This window comes from Procambarus clarkii, chromosome 70 (assembly GCF_040958095.1).
Source record: "Procambarus clarkii isolate CNS0578487 chromosome 70, FALCON_Pclarkii_2.0, whole genome shotgun sequence".
Lineage (NCBI taxonomy): Eukaryota > Metazoa > Arthropoda > Malacostraca > Decapoda > Cambaridae > Procambarus > Procambarus clarkii.
Window position 1 is genome coordinate 25,389,409 of NC_091219.1, and position 27,514 is coordinate 25,416,922.

At 41.4% G+C, this 27,514-nt stretch overlaps 1 protein-coding gene across 1 annotated transcript in view; it reads right to left on the reverse strand.

Annotated features, from left to right (window-relative positions):
- The window catches only part of LOC123748105 (5-hydroxytryptamine receptor-like), a 36,160-nt gene extending 13,491 nt beyond the window's left edge, over positions 1 to 22,669 (reverse strand). The window contains exon 1 of the mRNA XM_069311700.1: positions 22,109 to 22,669. Within this exon, the coding sequence (XP_069167801.1) occupies positions 22,109 to 22,418 (310 nt within the window). The 5' untranslated portion in view covers positions 22,419 to 22,669. The remainder of the gene's footprint in view (positions 1 to 22,108) is intronic.
- Positions 22,670 to 27,514: the final 4,845 nt, after the last annotated feature.

Below are 27,514 nucleotides of genomic sequence, written 5' to 3' on the forward strand. Positions count from 1 at the left end.
CTCTCTCTCTCTCTCTCTCTCTCTTCCCTTGTCGTATTTATCATAGCCCCGAGGCCAAAAAAATATTGACACCCACTCTACAGTGGCCAATAAATCTATCATTTCATAAATATAAAAGGCAGCTCTTTACACAACATATAAATCTTCTACAACCTGCTTGAAAAAAAATGAAAAATATGTTTTAAATGTTACCCATCCTAAATCTGACAGCTGGATTTTTTTTTTGTTAGAAAATATTTTCAGTACTGTATTTATAATTCAGATGGAAATCTGGCATTAATTCAAAAATGCATTGGCCGTGTGACGAGAAATGAGATGCAGTTCTGATGTATTTCTCATGTATTTCTAATGTATTTTCAATAAAACTTCTGAGTACGATTCTATATTGACGAAAATTTTCATTAAACAAATGTTTTACATCATCAAATAAATTTAATTATTTTTGTAATAGTGTTTTATTATCGGAATTGTTTAATTATATAATGTTGATTAGATTCCAAGTGAATAATTATACAGTGTTAATTATATTCCAAATGTGTAATTATTCAGTATGTTTTTATAATCATAATCATATTGATTAGTTTCTTACTGTATAATCATAAAGTGTGCTGATTAGTTTCAAACTTTATAATCATACAAGGTGTTGATTAGGTTCTTACTCTATAATCATATAGGTCGTTGATTAGTTTCTTACTGTATAAATATCTTAATGTATAAAGGTAATGTATAATGTATAAAGGTAATTTCTTAATGTATAAAGGCTGCTGATTAGTTCTTGGTGAAGGAAGAGTTTCAGAAGCTAACTTAAACTACAATTTTAAACACGACTGTTATGAGAACACGAGATATAAGCCTATTTTTTTATATTAAAACGACATTTTTTTTTTTTGAAAGACGGAGCTGAAGAGCTCAAGCTCGACCTAGCAAGCATACCTACGTAGATAAAAATCCCCTGCAATCACACGTAGGTGAGTACACACAAAATGAGCCATTAGAGATGTTGCAAAGTTTGGTAAAAGTGGGAAAAAGGATGAAAGAAAAGGAGTCACTGCATAAGACAATCGGCGGGTATAGTTAGCCGGGAGTCCAAGAGCTAAAGCTTGATCCTACAGGCACAAAGAGGTATGTACACACACACACACACACACACACACACACACACACACACACACACACACACACACACACACACACACACAAACACACACACACATCCGCATTATTCACCCTCCAAGCTCACACAGACACATACCACTAGGTGAGTACACAGACACAGACACAGACACACACATGAGCGTTGCAGGTATGCACACATATGTGTGCTAATATATGCACCCCAGGAGACGCTCGGCATGTCCCTTATTGACACATTGTGTTGAAGGGGACCACTAAACAATGACTGATTTATGGAGTCAATCTACATTTCAATAATGTTGATTCGACTGTCTTAAGTAAGCAACTAAGAATTATTGCAATGAGAGAAGAGAGAGAGAGAGAGCTGCATATAAATATATATATTATATAACACAAAACACAATTAAAATAATGAGTCATAATCCAATAACTCAACACCCACCAACACCTACTCCTCGAAAAAAAACACTCCACCATCAGTCTGTGTCTCGTTTGCACTTGCAATGAAAACTCTCAAAAGCTCTATGTTGCGAAAAGCGTGTTTAAGTCCATCAATTGTGGCTAATAGATTGTCTCTTCCTTTAAGCCTGGAGGATGAGAGGAAAGATGATTGATTAACATTTGTTGGGGAGTGTGACCCCCTCCCCTTGCTCCTTTACTCTTTTATGTCACAAACATGTTTGAATCAAGTGTTGTGTGTGTGTGTGTGTGTGTGTGTGTGTGTGTGTGTGTGTGTGTGTGTGTGTGTGTGTGTGTGTGTGTGTGTGTATGATGTCTCTATATCTGAAAAATAGAATATCTGGCTGTTTCGTCTTTCCAAGCTGGATGTCATGCAGATGCTATAGGGGCTAGCCTCGTTCCACTTTTCACGGTGATTGCTGACAGGAAGGTACTCAACATGGGTGGGGTCAGGACCAGCTCCATTGCTCCCAGTAAAACGTGACCCCATCCCATATCGAACCCCATTCAACTCTGCCACTGCCTCGAACCTCTAAAAAAAAATCTTACTATATTGAAAATCTTTACACATTTGCCAAACAATAATAAAAACATCATACTTTCCCCTTGAGGTAAGGTGAGGAACTTTTGACAGCTCACATATTCAGAAGCCAATTTCCAATTTCAATATTTTCAATTTCTCCATACATCCCCGTTCCTCCAGAGACAGAGAGGTAGAGGGAGATGAGGAGAGAGCAGATATAGAGAAATGATTTGGTGTAAAAAATACACCAGGTCGACCCGAGCACCGCCGGGTGTCTCGTCTACTAGTAGATATAGATATGAATACTGATAGAACAAAAGGGCATGAGCAGAAGCTTGAGAAACAGATGAGTTACAGAAATGTTAGAAAGCTTTCTTTTAGCACAGAAGCAGTTGGAAAATGAAATGAGCTAAAGAAGCAGGTTGCAGAAGCAAACTCCATTCTTAAATTTTAAAAAGCTCATATGATAGGGAAATAGATCACGAGTCATTCCATCAGACAACCAGCGACTAGAAAGGCAGGGTCTAAGAGCTAAAGCTCGATCCTATAGGCACAAATAAGCTCAGCCTCCTAAAATGAAAGTATTCAGAGTAATTATTTGGTAGAAAGTAACACTATGTAGTGATGAACCGCCAGAAAGTATTATTGAATTTGGGCAAACTGGAAACTTTGTAACCGTACCATGAATGTAAGACCTAACCAAACCTAACCTAACCTAATCTAACCAAACCTAACCTAACCTAACCAAACCTAACTTAACGTAACGTAACCTAATGTAACTTTACCTAACTTAACGTAACGTAACCTAACATAACCTAATGTAACCTAACGTAACGTAACCTAACGTAACATAACCTAACCTAACGTAACCTAACGTAACGTAACTTTACCTAACCTAACGTAACGTAACGTAACGTAACGTAACCTAACGTAACGTAACTTTGCCTAACCTAACCCAACGTAACCTAACCTAACGTAACGTAACCTAACCTAATGTAACGTAACCTAACCTAACGTAACGTAACTTTACCTAACCTAACCTAACGTAACGTAACGTAACGTAACTTTACCTAACCTAACGTAACCTAACGTATCGTAACCTAACGTAACCTAACCTAACGTAACGTAACGTAACCTAGCCTAACCTACCAATCCTAGACCTAGTACACACTATCTTAGGCCTAATAACATGTGCTATATTAGGCCTAGGAATATTTTAAGTTTGGCTTTTAGCTTCATATTTTTCCCCCGAATCTCTAAAATTAGTAGTAGAAAAAGTAGTTTACTGGCGAACCGTCAATACTTATCGGTACTTTCCATTAAATAGTTAATATATAAGTACTATTATTTCAGGACGATGAGTTGGCACACACACACACACACACACACACAGTAACACACACACGTGTATATATATTAAATCAATACGACTCTTCAATTTTTCTCCCCCCAATTAAACAGCAAACATTTTTCATCCATATTTAACCTCACACTCGCTCACATGAATCATCACACAACACTATAACCCAGCAACTCACACTCTCTCCTCACACTATCCCTCACACTATCACCCCCCCCCCACACCATCCTACATCTCGACTGCAATGTTTAGTCTGGAGCCAAAAAAGCCCCTTAACAGTTTAAGATAACAACACCACCAGCAAGTGAGAAATTGAATTAAAACAAATTTAAACTTTTAAACACAAAACAAAATTCACTAAAGAAACTTTATTTGATCTGTGTTAAAACGTCGTGTGTTGCTGACCCACAGAAACCAGTCCCTAAAGGAGCCCACTCTGAGAGCTAGGAGCCCCATGCTGAGAGCTAGGAGCCCCATGCTGAGAGCTAGGAGCCCATGATGAGAGCTAGGAGCCCATGATGAGAGCTAGGAGCCCATGCTGAGAGCTAAGAGCCCATGCTGAGAGCTAGGAGCCCATGCTGAGAGCTAGGGGCCCATGCTGAGAGCTAGGAGCCCATGTTGAGAGCTAGGAGCCCCATGCTGAGAGCTAGGAGCCCATGCTGAGAGCTAGGAGCCAATGCTGAGATCTAGGAGCCCATGCTGAGAGCTAGGAGCCCATGGTGAGAGCTAGGAGCCCCATGCTGAGAGCTAGGAGCCCACGCTGAGAGCTAGGAGCACATGCTGAGTGCTAGGAGCCCCATGCTGAGAGCTAGGAGCCCATGCTGAGAGCTAGGAGCCCATGTTGAGCAAGAGAAACCCATTATGAACACACATAGTAATGTCTACAGGAGGCGTTTCCTATCCTCTGAGAGAGAGAGAGAGAGAGAGAGAGAGAGAGAGAGAGAGAGAGAGAGAGAGAGAGAGAGAGAGAGAGAGAGAGAGAGAGAGAGAGAGAGAGAAGGGGGTTACCTTCTCCTCGGAGACAGCCCAGGAATTGAAAATTAAACCAAGATCAAAAATGCCTCCGTCGCCGTAAAATGCCAATAGCCAATTATTCCCGGGAAAAGCAGCACCACAACACGCCTCCACAGAGTAAATATTGTCACCCAAATTTTTTTGAGTCAATCCTGAAAGAGACGAGTGGTTTTTTTCCCTTAAGAGAGCTGAAAACACTTCCAGAACGGCAGAAGAAGTTAATTAGACAATTCTATATACAAAAATTTTGTACCGTGTGATTTCAATTGCTACCGAGATGTTGCTGATGGAGCTACTGACACTATTACTCGCGTTACTTGGATAAAAATATCATAGTGTTCAAAACGTCACTGTACGGGGTGCTAAATGAATATCGCTGCTGCTGTAAACACAGCGACAAGTTTCCCTTTGTCAAAGAGGTTCACGCCTGACCCCTTCCCTGCGAGGCTATATAGTCTCACACAAATTAGACTGATTCACGGGCTCGCCATAGCCCGTGCTACATGCGACACTTTGTTCTGAGTAGTTAAATCTAGAACAACAACATTACATTGATAACGAAGTTCTCAACCCTTAACATGGGAGTCTTATGTCCACGGGGGTAACTATCGTTAGTTGTCAATCAATCAATCCATCAATCGATCAATCAATCAAGAGAGCCGCACGTACCAGGCTCTATGTTGTCCATCAAGACTCTTCAACATAGAGCTGTGTAGAGACTCTATTGAACCGAGTAGGTGAAAAGTGCACACTTGACAGTTGTAATTATTGTATAATTACATATTATTGTAATTATTGTATAATTAGTGACAGCACGGCACAGGTAGTTAAGAAAACTCTTGACAGCAATTTCACCCAGGCAATTAGGCAGCATCCTATAGTTCACCCTGAAGGGATGGAGGATGAATTAGTGTGTAGTGGTTTATTATACCATCCCTCCTTTCTCATCCTACCTCCTCACCCTTCTTCTATCTACATCCTTCAGTCCTTATCTTCCCTTCTATCCCCCGTCCCTTCTCCCGTTTTCTTTTTATTTTCTCTCTCTTACGATTATTCTCTTTTCTTTTCCATTCCCCTTGTTTGTTTTCTGAACTACGATTCCACTGCTTTTGTTATCCCTTCTTCTTCTCCTTCTCCTTCTTCCTCCTTCCATTCTCTCTCCAGCATCACCTTCTAGTCAACTGAAGCACCAGTCAACTGAAGCAGCAGTCAACTGAAACACCAGTCAACTGAAGCACCAGTCAACTGAAACACTAGTCAACTGAAGCACCAGTCAACTGAAGCAGCAGTCAACTGAAACACCAGTCAACTGAAGCACCAGTCAACTGAAGCACCAGTCAACTGAAGCAGCAGTCAACTGAAACACCAGTCAACTGAAGCACCAGTCAACTGAAGCAGCAGTCAACTGAAGCACCAGTCAACTGGAGCAGCAGTCAACTGAAACACCAGTCAACTGAAGCACCAGTCAACTGAAGCAGCAGTCAACTGAAGCACCAGTCAACTGGAGCAGCAGTCAACTGAAGCAGCAGTCAACTAAAGCACCAGTCAACTGAAGCAGCAGTCAACTGAAGCATTACCATCACCAGTTGACAGAATTACTAGCGATCGAATTAACGTCATTACGAAAGAAATTCGAAATCAAATTGTTGGAGACATTCAGTAACCACCCGACGGTGAGACGGGTGGCGGGTAGATGTAGATATTAAACGGGAGAGGAAGTAGATGATGTAGGGGTTAGAAGGAGGGGGATGATTGGGGGGAATAGGTGTAGAAGAGAGGGGGTGGAAGAGGGAAGGCAGGGGGATGAAAGGGGAGTGAGGGACAGATACAGGGGGAATGAGGATATATATACAGGTTATGAGAGAAAGTGGAAAGAGGCACGGTGAAAGGGTTTTATGAGAAGGCATTAAACACGGAGTAGGCAGGCAGGTAGGCAGGTAGGTAGGTAGGTAGGCAGGTAGGCAGGCAGGCAAGCAGGCAGGCAGGCAGGCAGGCAAGCAGGCAGGCAGGCTGTTTATAGAGAATGCAAAGCTAATTACCAGGCAATCTAACAATGTAACCACCTCCCTTATCATCCACATCACCTGTTGAAAGCTGGGAAAGGGGTGGGGTTGTGAAAGAGGGGTAGGAACAGAGGATGTTATTGTTGTTAAAGATTCGCTACCTGGAACAAAGTTCCAAGTAGCACGGGCTATGGTGAGCCCGGAACAGAGGATACATTCACTCCAACAGTTCGCCAAGACTTCATTTACGATCCTGTGTGTCATAGTTACTATGGCGTGGAGTCGGTCGACGGTGTGCCGAAGAAAAGTCGATTATTTGGGCAGTAGTTCGTCGAGAAACAATCGAGGAAGATGGTGGAGGGGGTCGTTAAACAATCAGGAGGTCGAATGACCTCTTGCTTTCACCCAATTCCGTCTCCCGCCACGCCTGAGACGGCTATTTACGATCTTGAACGGGAGAAACAAGAGTTGAATTCGTCTTCAGGCCGGAGGAAAACGAGCCAAAGGAATGGTTGGACACTTTAACAGACAAGACGATTGTCCTAAGTCAACAATACATTAATGGACTCCTAACTTAGTGACAGGGAGATATTAATGAACTCCAAAGCCGCCAGAACTCCGCTGGTGTGCTAATTTAACTTAAAATGTCTACTAGAAATTGAAATTGAAATAAGTTTATTGAGGTAAGATACACACAAAGGGATGAGGTAGCTCAAGCTATTCTCACCCCGTTCAGTACATCGTGTTAATATATACATAGACACACATCACAAACAATAAACATATTACCAAACATTCTGAGAGATAAACATATACATTTCCTCCTTCACAAGAAGTATGTTATCAGACATACACATAAATACTTTTATGACCTAGGTCCAGCCATGTATAGACAATTTGCAAGAGACATGCAGATAATTCAACAAAAAATTACAGTCTTGGTGCAAAATTCTTATATCTCTCAAGAATATCATCAACCTTTCCGTTGACACATCCAGGCTATTTGTTCAGGAACAGTCCTTATCTCAGTGTTTCTATATACATTAATTAACGGACAATCAAGAACATAATGGGCCAGGGTGTGAGACCTTAACATACCACATAGTTTACACTTCGTGTCATTATCATGAACACCTATCCCATATTCCCAGTAATATTTGTACCCAAGCCTGAGCCGCATGTGCACAGAATCACTCCAAGCATTTCTCCTTTTACCATAAGTGAAATGGGTGTTTTGACTCACATACATGTAGTGTTGCATGGTGTTGCAACACTCATACATTATCTCTCTCCTCTCCACTTCTGCCTGTGCCTGAATATTTCTGATTTTGCTTCATATTTGTCTCATTGTGAATTCACATTCAATGTCAACTTGTGGTTTTGATGTGGCACGTTTGGCCAAGTCATCCGCCACCTCGTTGAGCACTATTCCAACATGAGATGGAATCCACATGAATTTCACACTATGACCTTTCAGCTGTATCTCAGTTATTCTTCTCTTACAGTCCTCAACTATAGACATGAAGACTGGGTTTCGGCTGCTTAAGGAATCAAGTGCTCCTCGGCTATCGACAAATACAAAAACATTTTTGTCGTCATGACGTACTTCCTCCAAACACGCCAGAATGGCCTGCAGTTCAGCTTGTGTGGATGATATATAATTACTAAGTCGGAGTTCAATTATCCTGTCCACAGTCCCAAACTCCGTATATTCCCTTATTAGAACACCACACCCTGCCCTGCCATCCTCCGCCACCGACCCGTCGCAATATACATGTAAACTGTTGCCTCTTGGTAACCCAGATAATCCTAAATTCCTCGTAATTCCCGTTCAAACCATCGTTCCTCAGAGACCTAAATTCTCACGTAGGTTTAACGTTTTCTCAGAATTTTAAACCAGTCGGCCCGTCATTTTTTTTAGGGGGTATTCTTGTAGAAAACCGAAATGAAGCTACTATTAATATTATTATTGATACCATATACAATATTTACTATTATCATGAAACTTTATATTTTTACTATTTAGATTATATATAAATATTAGTTTTAATGTATATAAATTATGCTCTATTTCCTGCTGTTGTTACTGCTATGCTATTTATATATTTACTCATATTTCAGTTATTTCCTTCCTTCATTCATTTATTTCCTTCTCGCATCTTGTTTTCGCCAAAAGTTGAATAATATTTAGAAATATAATAATTTTTCATTTACACTCGTAATAGTTAATTTCTCACACAAGGATTTTTTTATCATGGGTACTTCAAGGAAAAACACAAAAATCCTAATAAAATTTCCAGAGGAAGTTAACTTTTGAAAAATTTCAAGATTTCTGTTTTAGATTTTAATTATTTCCTTCTATTGGCTGCGGAGTGAATGTTTTGTGATGTACGTCAGGAATATTTTGTGTGTGTGTGTACGTCAAGAATATTGTGTGTGTGTACAGCAAGAATATGTTGCGTGTGTACATCAAGAATATGTTGCGTGTACACTAACAACATTACATGTACACCAATACACCCCCTCCCCCCCCCTTCCTTTTGCCTCAACCAATCCCCCCCCCCCCCTCCACCACCACATGTGAACTATTTATTTTTTTTGTTTTCTTTACTCTGTGTCTCTATTCTGTCTATATCCCCTTACAAAATAGAGTTTATAAAGAGTGCCACGTGGCACTCTTTTCTTAGATGCCAAACGTGGATAACTCCATTTCATGCCCTTGGCCACTATATACAAGCCTCGAACCATCGAACCCCGGAGTGGGGGGTGCCAATAGCTCTACCGACCAAGCTACGAGCAAGACAAGGTCCCAGAGAAGGAAGGAAGTATCTAGGGAAAGCGCCAAGCCATTACGACTATAGAGCACTTGGAAGTAGTCAGGATAAAGGTTGGGGATGCGACGGGGGGGGGGGGGGGGGGGAGGGAATGATGCCCAACCTCTTGGACGGTCGGGGATTGAACACCGATCTGCATGAAGCGAGACATATGAACTTGAGGCATCTTATTGTTGGTTACCTAAGTCAACAACCCCCATGTGCTTACAAGGCATCGGAATGAGCAACAGGGAGTTTGAGCAGGATGTGTATTACTAATTGGAAGCAAGCGATTGGGAGATAATCGGGACATAATTGAGTACTAATGAGAATGACATAATTTGGCAGTGATTGGGAGGACGTAATTGGGTTTTCTGGGGGCCCCCAAACGCCAATGAGGTCCTTGAATAACTAATGGCTTCAATTCCTAGTGTTGAACTGCTGTTTGAAGTCCCGGTTAAGTGATAAATTATAAGGGGGGGGGGCATTATTCACTTGAAACTGTAAATTAAATAACTTGATTTACATGTTGCAAGCTGCAATGTTTTGCAATCTCTAAAATAATACAAAACTTCAGTTTGTAAGTTTACAACGGGTGCTCGATTTTTTTTTTTTTTTTTTACAATGCTTCTCCATTGAGCTTTGAACAATATCTATCCATTTTTATTTTCTTCCCACTGCCTAAAATACAAAAAGAGGCAAAAAACTTTCAGAAGACTGTAAATCCTTTGATTTTTTTTTTGATATTTGTGGTTTGTTGCAGATTAATGTTTTCAAGTATATAACAATTTCTAAAGAAATATTAATTTACTTCAAAATTTAGGGTAGTATTCACTAACTTTAAAATCAGAGGTAATATTCAGTGACTTCAAAGTCTAAGGTAATAATCAGAAATACACTCAGAAATCACAATAGCGTGATGCATCAAATGAATAAATCCATTAGGGCCGTGATCAGGGTTCGAACCTACGTCCGGGATGATCCCAGACGCACCTTAGTCGACTGCGCCACGACATAGTCAAAAGAATTGTAACTTGGAGTGCTATACTGCCCTCACAAGGCTCCCGCAGGCTCTCCGAAGCACAGACCGGGGTTTCTTTCAACCATGCCGCAGCGCAGTGGACTAAGGCGCGTCTGGGATCATCCCGGACGTAGGTTCGAAACCTCATTCACGACCCCTCGTGGATTTGTTCATTTAATATATAGTAACTTCAAGTATTAGAACAGGTTGAGACACCTTCAAGAGATTCAGCCAAATCTTTAAAAAAAATGAAGACCTATGCTTCAAAATCACTAATGCTGAGATAGTTTAGCATACACTAAATAATTGTAACTCACCATACTACTAATTAGCCTTAACTACAATAAGGGCAATTTTAGGCATACGCTGAGACACGAGGGTGATTAAGAAGTACTTACTGAATCTCTCCAAAGACATATACACTAAAGTTCACAATAACGTGGCTGAAATATGTTGACCAAACCACACACTAGAAGGTGAAGAGACGACGGCGTTTCGGTCCGTCCTGGACCATTCTCAAGTCGACTGTGAGTGATTCACTAGTTTGATTCACTAGAATGATTCACTTGATTCACTAGTATAATCATGTGTCTTCTTGACACTATATCTAGTTCACTAGTATAATCCACGAGTCTGATACCTTATGCCACACACAACAAGCTAGTCTCCCCAGCACCATAGATCGATGGCCAGCAATGAACGAGTTCTGAACACTTTAAAAAGTCTTTCCAATGGACAGTTCGGCCGCCTCAACCCTCCTCACCACGCTGTGTTCGTCCAAACTACACCCGAACGCCATCAAAGAAGCCGTTCGCCAATTATAAATTGCCGCCTAACCATAACCTCATTTCCCCCCCCCCCCCTCACATATAAATGAATATTGTTATATTTTAGAATGATATATCTAAGCTAGGCGTTCGATTTGGTTTCTGTTGGCAATTATTTGCATTTGTCGTACGTGTGTGTGAAGCATTCGGAACAACACGATTCGAACAGGGATGCCAGAGAAGCAGTGTTCGGGCTAAGCTGGAACGTCACCCCAGAACGTCCTTGCAAACAAAGCCCAAATGCTCATTATCCAGCCCGTCCTCCAAACAAAGACCCAAAAGTGATTCCATGCACCCGCCAAACCCCCTGTTTATGAATGAAAAGCGGTTTACACACGACTCACAACTGCTGACGTTCGAACATATCCGGAACAAGTGCTTCACTGACGAATTTTTTTCGAATCACAACGCTGTAAATGCTTCACCCACGTACTACAAATACAAATAATCGCCAACAGAACCTAAACACCTAACCTAACCTAACCTATTTAATTTACTTATTTTATTTATTATTTAAATAAACTATTTAATAAACCTTATTATTTTAATAAACTTTTATTTAATATTATATTAAATAATTATAATTATTAATATATTAATTTAAATTAAATAATTATAACCTAATTATATTAGGTTATTTAATAAACCTAACCTATAATATTAATTTATACTTGAGAAAATTCCCGTTTTGAATGAACAGCATGTTAAAATTTATGAATGCGTCTGTGGGGTTGACCGCTGGATGTAATGGACTTGAGTCGAGGACTGGTTGCATTAACGCAGCCGCGAATCCTCTTGTTTACGAATTGAAAAAAAAAAACTTTACACACGACTCAAACTGCGCTCATGATGTCCACATTCTTGACCAAGAACTATTCTGAATACACAGTATGATAAAAGTTATATATAGGCCGCCGCTTGAATGAGCCTAGCCAGAGGATGGGCACCAGCAGTTAATCGTGGGGGGAAAAGGGTTGTCCCTTCACTAACAGAAAGTGTCTTGGCTGCTGGATAAATGAGAGTCCTATCCTGTGAGTGGTAGTGGGTACCAGTACCCATCCTGTGAGCGGTAGTGGGCACCTGTACCCATCCTGTGAGTGGTAGTGGGTACCTGTACCCATCCTGTGAGTGGTAGTGGGTACCTGTACCCATCCTGTGAGTGGTAGTGGGCACCAGTACCCATCCTGTGAGTGGTAGTGTGTACCAGTACCCATCCAGTGAGTGGTAGTGTACACCAGTACCCATCCTGTGAGTGGTAGTGTACACCAGTACCCATCCTGTGAGTGGTAGTGGGCACCAGTACCCATCCTGTGAGTGGTAGTGGGCACCAGTACCCATCCTATGAGTGGAAGTGTACACCAGTACCCATCCTGTGAGTGGTAGTGTGTACCAGTACCCATCCTGTGAGTGGTAGTGTGTACCAGTACCCATCCTGTGAGTGGTAGTGTGTACCAGTACCCATCCTGTGAGTGGTAGTGTACACCAGTACCCATCCTGTGAGTGGTAGTGTACACCAGTACCCATCCTGTGAGTGGTAGTGTGTACCAGTACCCATCCTGTGAGTGGTAGTGTACACCAGTACCCATCCTGTGAGTGGTAGTGTACACCAGTACCCATCCTGTGAGTGGTAGTGTACACCAGTACCCATCCTGTGAGTGGTAGTGTGTACCAGTACCCATCCTGTGAGTGGTAGTGTACACCAGTACCCATCCTGTGAGTGGTAGTGTACACCAGTACCCATCCTGTGAGTGGTAGTGTACACCAGTACCCATCCTGTGAGTGGTAGTGTACACCAGTACCCATCCTGTGAGTGGTAGTGTGTACCAGTACCCATCCTGTGAGTGGTAGTGTGTACCAGTACCCATCCTGTGAGTGGTAGTGTGTACCAGTACCCATCCTGTGAGTGGTAGTGTACACCAGTACCCATCCTGCCAGCGGTAGTGGAAATCGTTAGAGACACATAATAGGCTCAGGATCTGAACCTCGCAAAGTTCATTTCACTAATCAGGTTACGGTTTTCATAAGCAAGTTACATAGTTTAACATACATATCAAAAGTCTTTTATAGCACATAATGGGCTGAGAAATTGAGCCCTTAAGATGGTTTACCGAAGAGAGGGGAAACTCGCCTCTCTCTCTCTCTCCGATCATTCTGTTCTGTCCACTTGCAACTACGTAAATAAATGCAACTGTTCTTGGTGAAAGAGCTGGAGGCTTTTCTCCTTGCAAGCTCGAATTGTCGTAAGAGTCGCTTCAGTGTTGCACAATTCAGCTTGAGTTGATCCGCGGCTATACCCTGCTTCGGGAAACAGGGATTCGAACCCTTAAATGGTCTTCACAGGACTGGTATAGCTCGAGGGAGGGGGGGGAGGGGGACTAGGAGAGTGGCGAAGGCTAGCAGTAACAGCCTAAGAGAACAGGCACAGCTAAGCCTGGCCAACCTTACAAACAAATGCAATTTTTTTTCAAATTCTCGTTTAAGGGACGTTTGTTACTAGTTTTGTACACATATATAAATGGAGAGAGATGTATAATTATCACCTGTTTCCTGTTCTTGTTCCATGTTGCATATGTGTTCAGTGCTCGTCTTGATGGGTATATATATGGTAGTACGCATATGTACTGGATATGTACTCTCTCTCTCTCTCTCTCTCTCTCTCTCTCTCTCTCTCTCTCTCTCTCTCTCTCTCTCTCTCTCTCTCTCTCTCTCTCTCTCTCTCTCTCTCTCTCTCTCTCTCTCTCTCTCTCTCTCTCTCTCTCTCTCTCTCTCTCTCTCTCTCTCTCTCTCTCTCTCTCTCACACGTAACCAGGCCATCAAGAGTTCGATCCTTCCTGTGTTCTCACACTCTCGCTTCTCAACACTTAGAATGTAAGTATTACAGAGTTTTGAAAGCTCAGCGCTTATTTCAATACAAAAAAACCCAGAGCCTGTACTCACAGACAGCCGTGTATTCACAGAGTCTGTGCACTCACAAACACAGCCCGTGTACTCCACGGATTTTCTACATCAATAATAATTACTGACATTTAAAACCTATAGATCATCCATACACCATACTACGAAGTATAGCTAGGTCCTATACAAAGTACGTGTGTATGCATGTTTAAAGGTACATATGTTTATTTTTGTTAAATATTTACATCTGTAATTTGGTCTCCAAAAGACGAAGAAAAGTGTACGTGTTTTACTGTGAAAAGCCCAAACGCTTTAGCTAAAAACTCGGATGGAGATTGCCCTACCCACAATGAGAAAACTCACAAACCCTAGAGAAGTTTAATTAAATGTTTCTCATTGGAAAATGAGCGCAATTTTCCTTCTAGTCTCTCTCTCTCTCTCTCTCTCTCTCTCTCTCTCTCTCTCTCTCTCTCTCTCTCTCTCTCTCTCTCTCTCTCTCTCCCTCTCTCTCTCTCTCCCTCTCTCTCCTTTTTCACTGACAACTTGTCACCTCTTCAGTTTCTATTATTCAATCTTATTTCGTTCGTCGCTACTCTCCAGTTGTTCTTTCTTCCCTCTTATTCATTATCTCCTATGCCTTATTCCCCTTTTCACCTCCCTCTTCTCCACGCGTTGTTATCGTATCTCCTCATTTTATCTCGTATTCTCTTCTGTCTCTCTCGTTCCTGCTTTTCCAGTGCTCTTTTCCATTCTCTTATCTCTGTGCTAATTCCCTGTTCTTCCCTTTCTTTTCTAGTCTCTCTCTTTTCTCTCCTCCTTCACTCCCCCCCTAGAGAATGTCAGGTCACAAAAGAGACAGTAAGGGTGAAGAGAAGTGACAGATCAGGTCCAATAACAGACAGTTGAAGACATCACTATACTGAGAGGCAGAATAGCTAGTCTCACCACGCTCCAAGAACCCCTTGAGCGGAAGAACTGGAAATACGACCTTTTCTCTAGATGATGCGCGCTCAAAGCCCCCGTGTGTGAGTTCAGACAAGAGTCCGTGGGGGGGATCAAGCAGTGCCGGTCTGAGCTTAAATAGAGCTCTTGTCAGCTCAAACAGACCCAAGGGTTGAGATCAAACGCTTCCGCATCAAAGTCTCACCAAAATAGAACTGGAACAGCGGGAAATAGTGGTAGATTCTAGAGGAATCACAAGAGGTATTACAGGTTAATACAGGGGTATTAACTGGTGGTGATTCAAAGATACATGATAACAAAGGTTGTTACGGCAAGTTATCCGCAGTGATAACTTGCCTTAACAAAGGGTAAGGTAAGGTAAGAGGAGAAGGCAGCGCTATTAAGGCAGTTAGGACTAGTACTTGAAAAGGGATTGTGAGGATAAGAAGCTATAATAGGAGGCGTTGGAACTAAGGAATGCTGCCCAATCGGTATCATCGGCAATCGAACGCCGACCCTGCAAGAAACGGGGCCGTCATTGTACCGAAAGGGCTCTTGTATGACTCTTTCAGAAGGCGGTATATATATATATGTCGTACCTAGTAGCCAGAACGCACTTCTTGGCCTACTATGCAAGGCCCGATTTGCCTAATAAGCCAAGTTTTCATGAATTAATGTTTTTTCGACTACCTAACCTACCTAACCTAACCTAACCTAACATTTTCGGCTACCTAACCTAACCTAACCTATAAAGATAGGTTAGGTTAGGTTAGGTAGGGTTGGTTAGGTTCGGTCATATATCTACGTTAATTTTAACTCTAATAAAAGAAAATTGACCTCATACATAATGAAATGGGTAGCTTTATCATTTCATAAGAAAAAAAATAGAGAAAATATATTAATTCAGGAAAACTTGGCTTATTAGGCAAATCGGGCCTTGCATAGTAGGCCGAGAAGTGCGTTCTGGCTACTAGGTACGACATATATATATATATATATATATATATATATATATATATATATATATACATATATATATATATATATATATATATATATGTCGTACCTAATAGCCAGAACGCACTTCTCAGCCTACTATTCAAGGCCCGATTTGCCTAATAAGCCAAGTTTTCATGAATTAATGTTTTTTCGTCTACCTAACCTACCTAACCTAACCTAACCTAGCTTTTTTTGGCTACCTAACCTAACCTTACCTATAAATATAGGTTAGGTTAGGTTAGGTAGGGTTGGTTAGGTTCGGTCATATATCTACGTTAATTTTAACTCCAATAAAAAAAAATTGACCTCATACATAGAGAAAAGGGTTGCTTTATCATTTCATAAGAAAAAAATTATAGTAAATATATTAATTCAGGAAAACTTGGCTTATTAGGCAAATCGGGCCTTGAATAGTAGGCTGAGAAGTGAGTTCTGGCTACTAGGTACGACATATATATATATATATATATATATATATATATATATACATCAAGTCTATTACCCCATTAGGTAAATACCCCTTAAGTACCAAACTCTTTTTAATGGACTATCAAACGCAGCATCACAAAGGAATAATCAACAGATCTCTTTATTCGGGTACACAGAGGCATTAGGTCAAGAGAATGAAGAGGATTGGATCACAAATAGCAAGTGTTATTAACCCACACACACACACACACACACACACACACACACACACACACTCACACACACACACACACACACACACACACACACACACACACACACACACACACACACACACACACACACACACACACACACACACACACACACACACACACACACACACACACACACACACACTACACAGGTGAGCTAATTAGCACGCGATGCCCACTGGAGATGGCGATGATTTTGTAGTTTGCCATAGGGGAGAGGGTATGTGATGATGGGGGGGGGTGTAAAAATGGGCAATAGGGGCCAAAGGGAGAGTTTGATAGGGAGGCGAGGGGAATAGGGGGGGGGGGACGTGGGTAAAGAAGAGGGGAGATAAATACATTAGAGAGAAATGGCCAAAGATGTAATTATGGACAGTTATCTTTTTGATACAAAATTACCTAATAATAATTTTCCGTCAATCTAGGACAAAATACAAAACGCAAATTAATACGAGACATGAGAGTCATTGCATTAATTTACCAGTGGCCAGAATGACGGGACTTAGGAGCTGGAGCTTGAACATATCTTCGTGAACACACACATACGCATGCACGTATGGGGACACAGGTGGAAACTGAGTGCCCAAATGAGCCACGGAGATATTAGAAAGAATTTTTTTAGTGTCAGAGTGGTTGACAAATGGAATGCATTAGGAAGTGATGTGGTGGAGGCTGACTCCATACACAGTTTCAAGTGTAGATATGATAGAGCCCAATAGGCTCAGGAATCTGTACACCTGTTGATTGACGGTTGAGAGGCGGGACCAAAGAGCCAGAGCTCAACCCCCGCAAGCACAACTAGGTGACTAGGTGAGTACACGTGAGCTTTCACAGGTGTATAAAAGGAGGTAGAGATTCAAATATAGATATGATAGAGCCCAGTAGGCTCAGGAATCTTTACATCAGTTGATTGAAAGTTGAGAGGCGGGACCAGAGAGCCAGAGCTCAACCCCCCTGCCAGCACAAGTATGCGAGTACACGCACAGAGGCAACAGAAGGCATTCCCACACACACCAGTAGTAACAACTGACTAACGTAACACGTAATCAGAGACACCTTTAGGGTGAAATTACTAAACAATGTTAACTACACCATATGCAGGCGATGAGTCACAATAACATGGCTGAAGTATGTTGACCAGAACACACACACTAGAAGGTGAAGGGACGACGACGTTTCGGTCCGTCCTGGAGCATTTTCAAGTCGAGAATGGTCCAGGACGGACCGAAACGTCGTCATCCCTTCACTTTCTACTGTGTGGTCTAGTCACCTACACCATGTGATTCTATTGCAAATTGAGACGCCAGAGAATAGCTTCCTGGCAGTCATCTCAACCACAACCGACGACCGGAATGCGGAAATTCGGTTCCCCAGTGTAGCCGGAAATCACTGGAGTGATTACGACTATTGTTTAGCGAGTCCTAAAGTCATTTTGATTATGTTCGCAATTAGTTCCTCTTCATATATCCTGTAGGGGTGAGTGGGGGAATGGGGGGATGGGTGTGTGGGGGAAGAAATCAGAGGTAGATGGAAGAGGGGAATCGAACGGAGCGCGTGTGTGTGTGGGGTGGGGTGGGGTAGAGCCTAATATATAGATGGAACTATAAATTAAATAGTTTCACTCATTGTTTTGTACCAAAAGGAGAAGTAGGGTTGAAATAGAGGGAAAGGTAGGCAGGTGTGTGTGTGTGTGTGTGTGTGTGTGTGTGTGTGTGTGTGTGTGTGTGTGTGTGTGTGTGTGTGTGTGTGTGTGTGTTTACTAGTTGTGTTTACTAGTTGTGTTTTTACGGGGGTTGAGCTTTGCTCTTTCGGCCCGCCTCTCAACTGTCAATCAACTGTTTACTAACTACTTTTTTTTTTTTTTTTTTTTTTTTTTTTTTTTCCACACCACACACACACACACACCCCAGGAAGCAGCCCGTGACAGCTGACTAACTCCCAGGTACCTATTTACTGCTAGGTAACAGGGGCACTTAGGGTGAAAGAAACTTTGCCCATTTGTTTCTGCCTCGTGCGGGAATCGAACCCGCGCCACAGAATTACGAGTCCTGCGCGCTATCCACCAGGCTACGAGGCCCCCTCTGTGTGTGTGTGTGTGTGTGTGTGGCGAGAAATACACGTGCAGAGGAGTGCAGTTGACAGTCGAGAATTGCCGTAAATTTACACTGGTCGTGTCGGCCTGTCAATCTCACCCGTCGCCACCACACCCTTCTGTCCAAGCCCGTCGCAGCAACCACCACTACCACCACCATCACCACCCTACCACCACCACCACACAACACTCTTCCCCCCATTTAACGTTTTTTAAACATAAAACCATTCCCACGTCAAACAATTCACCCGACAACACACACACATTCCTACATTTAAATCAATTTTATCCACGAAATTGCCAACACATTCACCAAACCCCCATTTCAGACCAACAACAGATTACTATATCCAAACACAGATTCAATTTGAAGCGAAATAGCGAATGTTGGTACTGTAACTGAGTCCCCCTTCTCCCTCCTGTCTCTTTCCTGTCACAGCCCACAGAAAACGGACCGTGGAGCCCAAACCGTCCCAAGACGATCCTAGCAATATCCTTTAAGACAGGCCGGAGAGACAGGCAGTTGGATGTGTCATTAAGGGCAGATCTTCCACCCCAGCCTTATTGGACAAGTCGGCTCATCGTTACCTCTTAACTAGTTTCCAAACAAGGCATTTCCCGTCGCCACGTTGGCTCCGTTTTCTCTCCTGTTAGACGAACTTTTGTCGTTATTCACTGACCTCTTGTATGAACCTAGTCTGGAACTTTTATCTATATCCTTACCTAGAAGATAAAATTATTGTGTCTGTATATGGTTGGGGGCCAAGGGTTGGGTGCTAGCCTCGCCCAACTTTGCAGGGGGAATGACCTGGGGTATAGGACGGACATAGGTCGGTCTGGGTCGACCTAAGTTAAATACTTTATATATATATATATATATATATATATATATATATATATATATATATATATATATATATATATATATATATATATATATATATATATATGACTAGTGGGAATGTTGGTTCTCCCGGTTATATTGCTGGACAAACGACTGTTCAAGGCGTCTGTTGTAGCCACATGTTGTAGCCATATGTTGCAGACAGCTGTTGTAGTCATATGTTGGAGCCAGGTGTTGCGGCCATATGTTGTACACAACTATCTGCTCAAGCCAGCTGTTGCAGGCGCTGATAGCTATGCAGAGAGATCTTCAAACAAGTATACCTGCAGCCTTCAACGAACGTCTTAAGGTGCGTTTAACGTCTTAAGATACGTCTATGACGTACGACAGTGTTTACGAGCTGCAATTAACGTTTTTTTACGATTCATGAAACATTACTTGCGTTGAAGGCCCCCTGAGATTTACCGTCTGTAAGCGATTTACGCTTTTTTTTTTTAGCGATTTACTGCTTATCGGTGTATGTCTTACGATCGGCGTCTACGATATGTCTTACGATTTTGGCCAGGTGGAATATTTTCATGTGAGTATTTGATGTTGTATGTTGTCAAGTCTTTCGTTATTGGTGTAATTTTCCACGTCTCTTCGTTATTTTTTTAATATATCGTAATCATTTCTCTCTTCAAGTGATCGTGTCAAATTTGATGTCAATCTTACTGGGAGATTCTTCGATTTTTACACTGTCTAGTGTGATTTTATCTCTGTTTTCTCTCTGTTTCTTCTGTCTACTGCAGTCTCATGTTTTTATTTCTCTCTATTGACGTCACGTCTTGTGTTCTGTCTAACTCCCGTCTACTCTTATTTCCCCTTATCTCTTGGCATTTCCTCTTATCTCCTTCTGTCTCTCGTCTCTCTTTCGTTCCGTCCATCTATTCTCGTCTCCTCTTGTGTTCTATCTCCCGTCTACACTTGTCACCTGTCTCCTCCCGTCTTCTGTCTCATTCTGTCTTCTGTGTTCTCGTCTATGTCCATTTCCCCGTCTATTACTGCCAATGACTCCTCTTAACATTTATATGTTTCTAGTGTTTTTCTTCGGTAATTTCTCTTATTCTTTCTCTTCTACTTATCCATTATCTCTTCTAACACCCCCCCCCCTTTTCTCTTTTTCTGGGCTAAAAAAAATATGGGTTATGAGAGATGCTGAGAAAAGGTCACAATAGCCAGCTGGAACAAATAACCCAACTCACGCATATATCAAATGAAAATTAAATTGAAAGTGATGTTGGGATATCTCTTGTTTGTAACCTCATGTTGTGAGATATCATATAATCTCATGTTGTGATATCTCCTATAATCTCACGAGGTCTGTTATATCTCTCATGGCTCTCATCTCCTTCATCTTTCTCATTTTCACCATGTTTCTTATCTCTCCTGTTTTATCTCTTCATTCTTGTGACCCTATCCAGCTCAATTCGTTTTCTTTCTCTCTCTCTACCTCCCTTGCTTTATCTCTTCTCTCCGGATGTACCTACACTATCTTTATCACAAGCACTTCTCTTCTCCCTCGTTGAGCTTTCTATTCTACCTCATACTCTTCTCTTCCCCTTTCTCTTCTATCTTTCACTCTTCTCCTTTTCATTTTCTCCCTAATCCCAACATCTATATCTAGCCACATAGATATAGAGAGTCTTTGCATCTCCTTGAGTCATTGAATACTAGACGTTGGTGTTCTCAAGTGTGGTGGGAGGTTGGGTCGTATTCTGGTGGTTCTTTAAGACTGTTGTGGTTGGAATTACGCAAAGTACGTGATGGCGTCCTTCTCTCTCTCTCTCTACATGTGCCTCTTCCCTCATTCTTCATTAACATAACTCATGAGGATTGTCAAAAGTGACTACTCCCGGAGAGTTTTTTTTGAGACAGTCGACCTGCACATTAGAAAATGAAGGAATGGACTACGTTTCAGTCCATTCTGGACCAAAAGTCCAAGGGCCTTAATGTGGGTTAGGGGGTCTTAAGTGTGTGGGTTGGATATCTTAAGATGTGTGGACTGGATGTGTCTTAAGATGTGTAGGTTGGATATCTTAAGATGTGTGGGCTGGATGTGTCTTAAGATGTGTGGGTTGGATGTTCCATTTTCAGCCACGTTATTGTGGCTAATTGTACCAACAATTTTATTCCTTTGTGAAGTTCACGAATTGTTTTTTTTATATTTTTATTTCGACAGAAATAAATGACGAAATGACACGACGAAATGACCAGTGATTGATGACGCCAGTGAAGGCTGCAATTAGCAAGTGAATGAAAGCGACGTACTCACCTCCGTGAATGAAAGCGACGTACTCACCTACGTGAATGAAAGCGACGTACTCACCAACGTGAATGAAAGCGACGTACTCACCTACGTGAATGAAAGCGACGTACTCACCTACGTGAATGAAAGCGACGTACTCACCTACGTGAATGAAAGCGACGTACTCACCTCCGTGAATGAAAGTGACTCACCTATGACCGTGGTGAGGATCATGATGCCAAGGATGACGGAAGTAATGACCATTCCGACCGTGTCAACCAGAGGCCCTTCGGTCGTGTCGTTCCCGAAGACCCGACTCCCGTTCATGGAGTCGTTGACCCCTAGCCAGAAGCTGTCGTCGAGGGTGACCAACGAGTCATTACTGCTGAGGAAGAGGTCTGGAGGAGCTGAGGGACTCAGCATTCCCATTGTGCTCATGCCAGCCTCAGCATTCAGCACGGTCCCTGTTAGAGACTCCATTACCGTCACATTGGCTGGAGGGGTCTTCAAGAGCGACTCCATAGTCGTCCTCAAGGTAAAATTAAGGGGGAAGATGGGTTTGTTGATAGGCGCGGGCGTAGTAGGAGGGGTGTTCCCCACAGTTGCCCATAGTGTGGTAGCTGGGGTGTCCGTGGTCTTGCTGGGGTCTTGGAGGATTGGACGCCCCTGGCCGCTGCCGCTATCCAGCAAGCCATCCAGGTATTCCAGCAAGTTAGGCAGCGTGTAGTTCCAGTCATCGCTCGTCGTGTTCTCTGCAATAATAGGAAAAAATGGTTCGCTTTTAGTGACTTGAGTTAGTGGGAGAAATGACGTTAAAAACCTTTTCTGGGAATACCACTTTCCCCCCACTGGCTCACGGTGGGTATATGTTGGTAGCATGTGTGTCTGTATGTGCCAGGGATGAGGGTTCGAGCCCACTGAATAGCTGTAATATTTTCATTCATAACGTGTTTCATTCATGTTTCATTCATAACAAAGACATACGTTCAATTACAAACTGCACAAACACAACGCACGCACACAACATACCCTCACTCACACGCTGATGGTATCACCAACAAAGCAAATGAACTGAATGAAAAGACATGTGATACCCTGATGTAATAGCAATGACAGAGACCAAAGATACTAGTATGATTACTGATATAGTAATCAAATAGAGAACAAATAGAGAGAAGAACGAACACAGAGGAACACAGATAATGTAGCACAGCTAGTTAAGTGGGAATGGAAGTTTAAAGAGGTTAGTCACAGATACAGACGAGAATACAAACTGTATCACAGAAATCAGAGGCGCAGGTGGAGACAGGTTAGAGTACAAAACATAAGTGGACCACAAAAGTGGACAAGAAAAGGCTAAAGCAAGAATATTAATATATTGATATTAATATATAATAATAATATTAATAATATATATATTAATATATCAATATATATAGTAACAGAAGTTCAATGACCATAAAAAAAACACATCTCCAGACAGAATGAGAGCAAAACAGTGATTTTCACACAACGTAGTGAGATCGATATTAAACAGTCTATTATTAACTTGACTCGAACCTGCGATCCAGATAATCTGTTCTTTAAACCAACCACTGCTCAACCACTTGGGCTGGACGGTAGAGTGACGGTCTCGCTTCATGCACTTATTTACTGCTAGGTGAAAAGGTCCATATCAGGGTGAAAGAAACTCTGGCCGGGAATCGAACGCGGGCCCTTAGGATTACGACCCCCGAGCGCTATCCACTCAGTGTGTTTATGCATATATCATGTGCATCAATATTGCCAGTCTGATAATTTAATGTCCTGTGTCTGAATTGTTTTATTAACAATTTGCATAATATACATAATCGAGTAGCAGTCCCTGGATCAAATGATAACTGTGTTCATATATCCATTTTAATACGTATAACTGCCAGTGTCGTTGTGTATGATTTAATTTGTGTATATACAAGTATAATCTGCCGTGATCCCCATACCTAGTACCGGACCCAAAAATTTGTTTCACGAGTTCATCTTTCAAAGCAACGATATATATATATATATATATATGTCGTACCTAGTAGCCAGAACGCACTTCTTAGCCTACTATGCAAGGCCCGATTTGCCTAATAAGCCAAGTTTTCCTGAATTAATATATTTTCTCAAATTTTTTTCCTATTAAATGATAAAGCTACCCATTTCATTATGTATGAGGTCAATTTTATGTTATTGGAGTTAAAATTAACGTAGATATATGACCGAACCTAACCAACCCTACCTAACCTAACCTAACCTATCTTTATAGGTTAGGTTAGGTTAGGTAGCCGAAAAAGTTAGGTTAGGTTAGGTTAGGTAGGTTAGGTAGTCGAAAAAACATTAATTCATGAAAACTTGGCTTAGTAAGCAAATCGGGCCATGCATAGTAGGCTGAGAAGTGCGTTCTGGCTACTAGGTACGACATATATATATATATATATATATATATATATATATATATATATATATATATATATATATATATATATATATATATATATATGTGAAAAGGTGAAAAATCATATCATAATCTGATCTCCATATATATATATATATATATATATATATATATATATATATATATATATACATATATATACATTTGATATCTTCCCCCTTTTAAAATACGTACATTCTCTTGTTTAAAAAATGATAGTCGAATTACATTCACCAGTTTGTTTAATTTACTCTCGTTACATTTGGGTTTCATTGCAATTAGTACATATGGTTTCGTGGCAAATTACATTCACCTCAAATTTTTTTATATTCATTTATCAAGCAGTTTGAATACGAAAATATATAAATGTTTTTAACAAGTGAATGAATAAATGAACACATCAAACCTAACTCGGTTATTTGTCGGGTTTTATAATAGTTGAAATGCAGAAAGAAATCACATTATCCTCAATGAGAAAGTTAATGGAAGTCATAAGGAAAATTCGAAACTGCAGAGAGAGAGAGAGAGAGAAAGAGAGAGAGAGAGAGAGAGAGAGAGAGAGAGAGAGAGAGAGAGAGAGAGAGAGAGAGAGAGAGAGAGAGAGAGAGAGAGAGAGAGAGAGAGAGAGAGACAGAGTAGAGTAGAATAGAATAGAACAGAATAGAATATAATAGAATAACACCATCGGCGTTTGTTGCAGACCAATATAACCTCCCACCAATCATGGCCATTTGCCTCTCCCTTCCCCAAACAAACAAACACACACATACAACGAACACAAAACAAGGGACGACATCCATTTCATTTTTTGCTCAATATCCCGCCACCTAAAAAAAAAAAAAACAATTATCCTCTGATTACGTGGCAGTTTGTATCAAAACTTTTATTCAGACCTCCTCATTCTGGCTATTACCGAAAGCACAATTGCCCTTAAATACTGACTGCTTTGGACGGCTGGGGGGGGGGAAGGGGGAGCAGCGCCCCCCCTCTCTCAGGGAATGTTTAACGCTTATGGTGAGAGTCGTGTCACAGGGGACAGGAAGCCTGTATGTATGTATATTCTTTAAGCTGCTATCGAGGACCTCTACCATCCAACAAGATCGAACTACTGACCTTTCCTCGCGATGTAACCCCCACATCATTTGCTGCTAGGTGAATAGGCCCATCAGGTGAAAGGAAACCTGACCAACAATTTCTGTTCTGCCCGGGAATCGAACCCAGGACCTTCAATTGTGAGTCGATAATGCAGCCACTGTATTACAGAGACCCGTATAAAGTCCTTGGAAGGTATATAATAACAGGAAGCTGGGGATATGAGGACAATGAGCTGGGATATGAGGACAAGGAGCTGGGATATGAGGACAAGGAGCTGGGATATGAGGACAAGGAGCTGGGATATGAGGACAAGGAGCTGGGATATGAGGACAAGGAACTGGGATATGAGGACAAAGAACTGGGATATGAGGACAAGGAGCTGGGATATGAGGACAAGGAACTGGGATATGAGGACAAGGAGCTGGGATATGACGAAGGGCAGGAATATGAGGACAAGCAACTAGGATATGAAAACGGGGTAAAAGAACGGTGTGTGTGTGTGTGTGTGTGTGTGTGTGTGTGTGTGTGTGTGTGTGTGTGTGTGTGTGTGTGTGTGTGTGTGTGTGTGTGTGTGTGTGAGCAGTGTTGGTTTAGTATTGGGCTTAAAGCCTATCAACTTCAGCAGGGATAGTAAAGGGCCTCGCCTCTACAATAGCCAATTGTCCAGCCAACAAGTATATGCTGTAGTCCTGCACATAGTCCAAGACTAAATTAAACTCCTACTGTATATATATATATACACCGAGCAACGGGGCAAATCTGTGTGTATGTGTGTGTGTTAATATATATACCTTCAGAGTGTCCAAATCTGTTTGTCTTAGAGAGTCACCTGCCCAAGATAGCGAAGCACATGACCACTTTCTATAGAAAACTTTGTACTTAAAGGAAGTGGAAATTGACAACAATTATTAGTATGTATATTAAGGTAATATATATATATATATATATATATATATATATATATATATATATATATATATATATATATATATATATACTATAAAAACAGTCGCTCTTTTTAAAGTTTGTCGTTTGAGTGAAAGAAAAAGGTCTTCAACTTCTTTTGAAGCCTTTCAGCTCTCTCTCTCTCTCTCTCTCTCTCTCTCTCTCTCTCTCTCTCTCTCTCTCTCTCTCTCTCTCTCTCTCTCTCTCTCTCTCTCTCTCTCCCTTCCCTCATGTCGGTTAGCGTCATGACACACGAGGACGAAAAAAAAATAAAAACAGAAATTCCCTTCATGTTTTATAAGTGAAAGAACAGAGAACAGGATTTCGCTTTGTTCTTCAAGAAGCAAATTTATCCGTCAGTGTGTACCCTTGAGCAGGTTGTGAGGATGGGGAATGTTGTACATCAAACCTTTCTTTCGTAAACTTTCGTTATGGCCGCAGAAGATAGCGACAATTTGGATATCCAGGTATATTTTGTTGTTATATATTTATTTAAATTTCTACAAGGTAAGGTATGGTGATTTTTTTCAGGTGGAATTAAGTTCGAAAGGCTACATAGAACACCTGGAAGGAATACATTGAGCTTAAGTTCTAAGATATCAAGACAAGCTAAGCGCTCGGATATGACGATACTAAGTTCTAAGATATCAAGACAAGCTAAGCGCTCGGATATGACGATACTAAGTTCTAGGATATCAAGACAAGCTAAGCGCTCGGATATGACGATACTAAGTTCTAAGATATCAAGACAAGCTAAGCGCTGGGATATGACGATACTAAGTTCTAAGATATCAAGACAAGCTAAGCGCTCGGATATGACGATACTAAGTTCTAGGATATCAAGACAAGCTAAGCGCTCGGATATGACGATACTAAGTTCTAGGATATCAAGACAAGCTAAGCGCTCGGATATGACGATACTAAGTTCTAGGATATCAAGACAAGCTAAGCGCTCGGATATGGCGATACTAAGTTCTAGGATATCAAGACAAGCTAAGCGCTCGGATATGGCGATACTAAGTTCTAGGATATCAAGACAAGCTAAGCGCTCGGATATGACGATACTAAGTTCTAGGATATCAAGACAAACTAAAACCTGGGATATGAGGACAGAGTAAAAAAA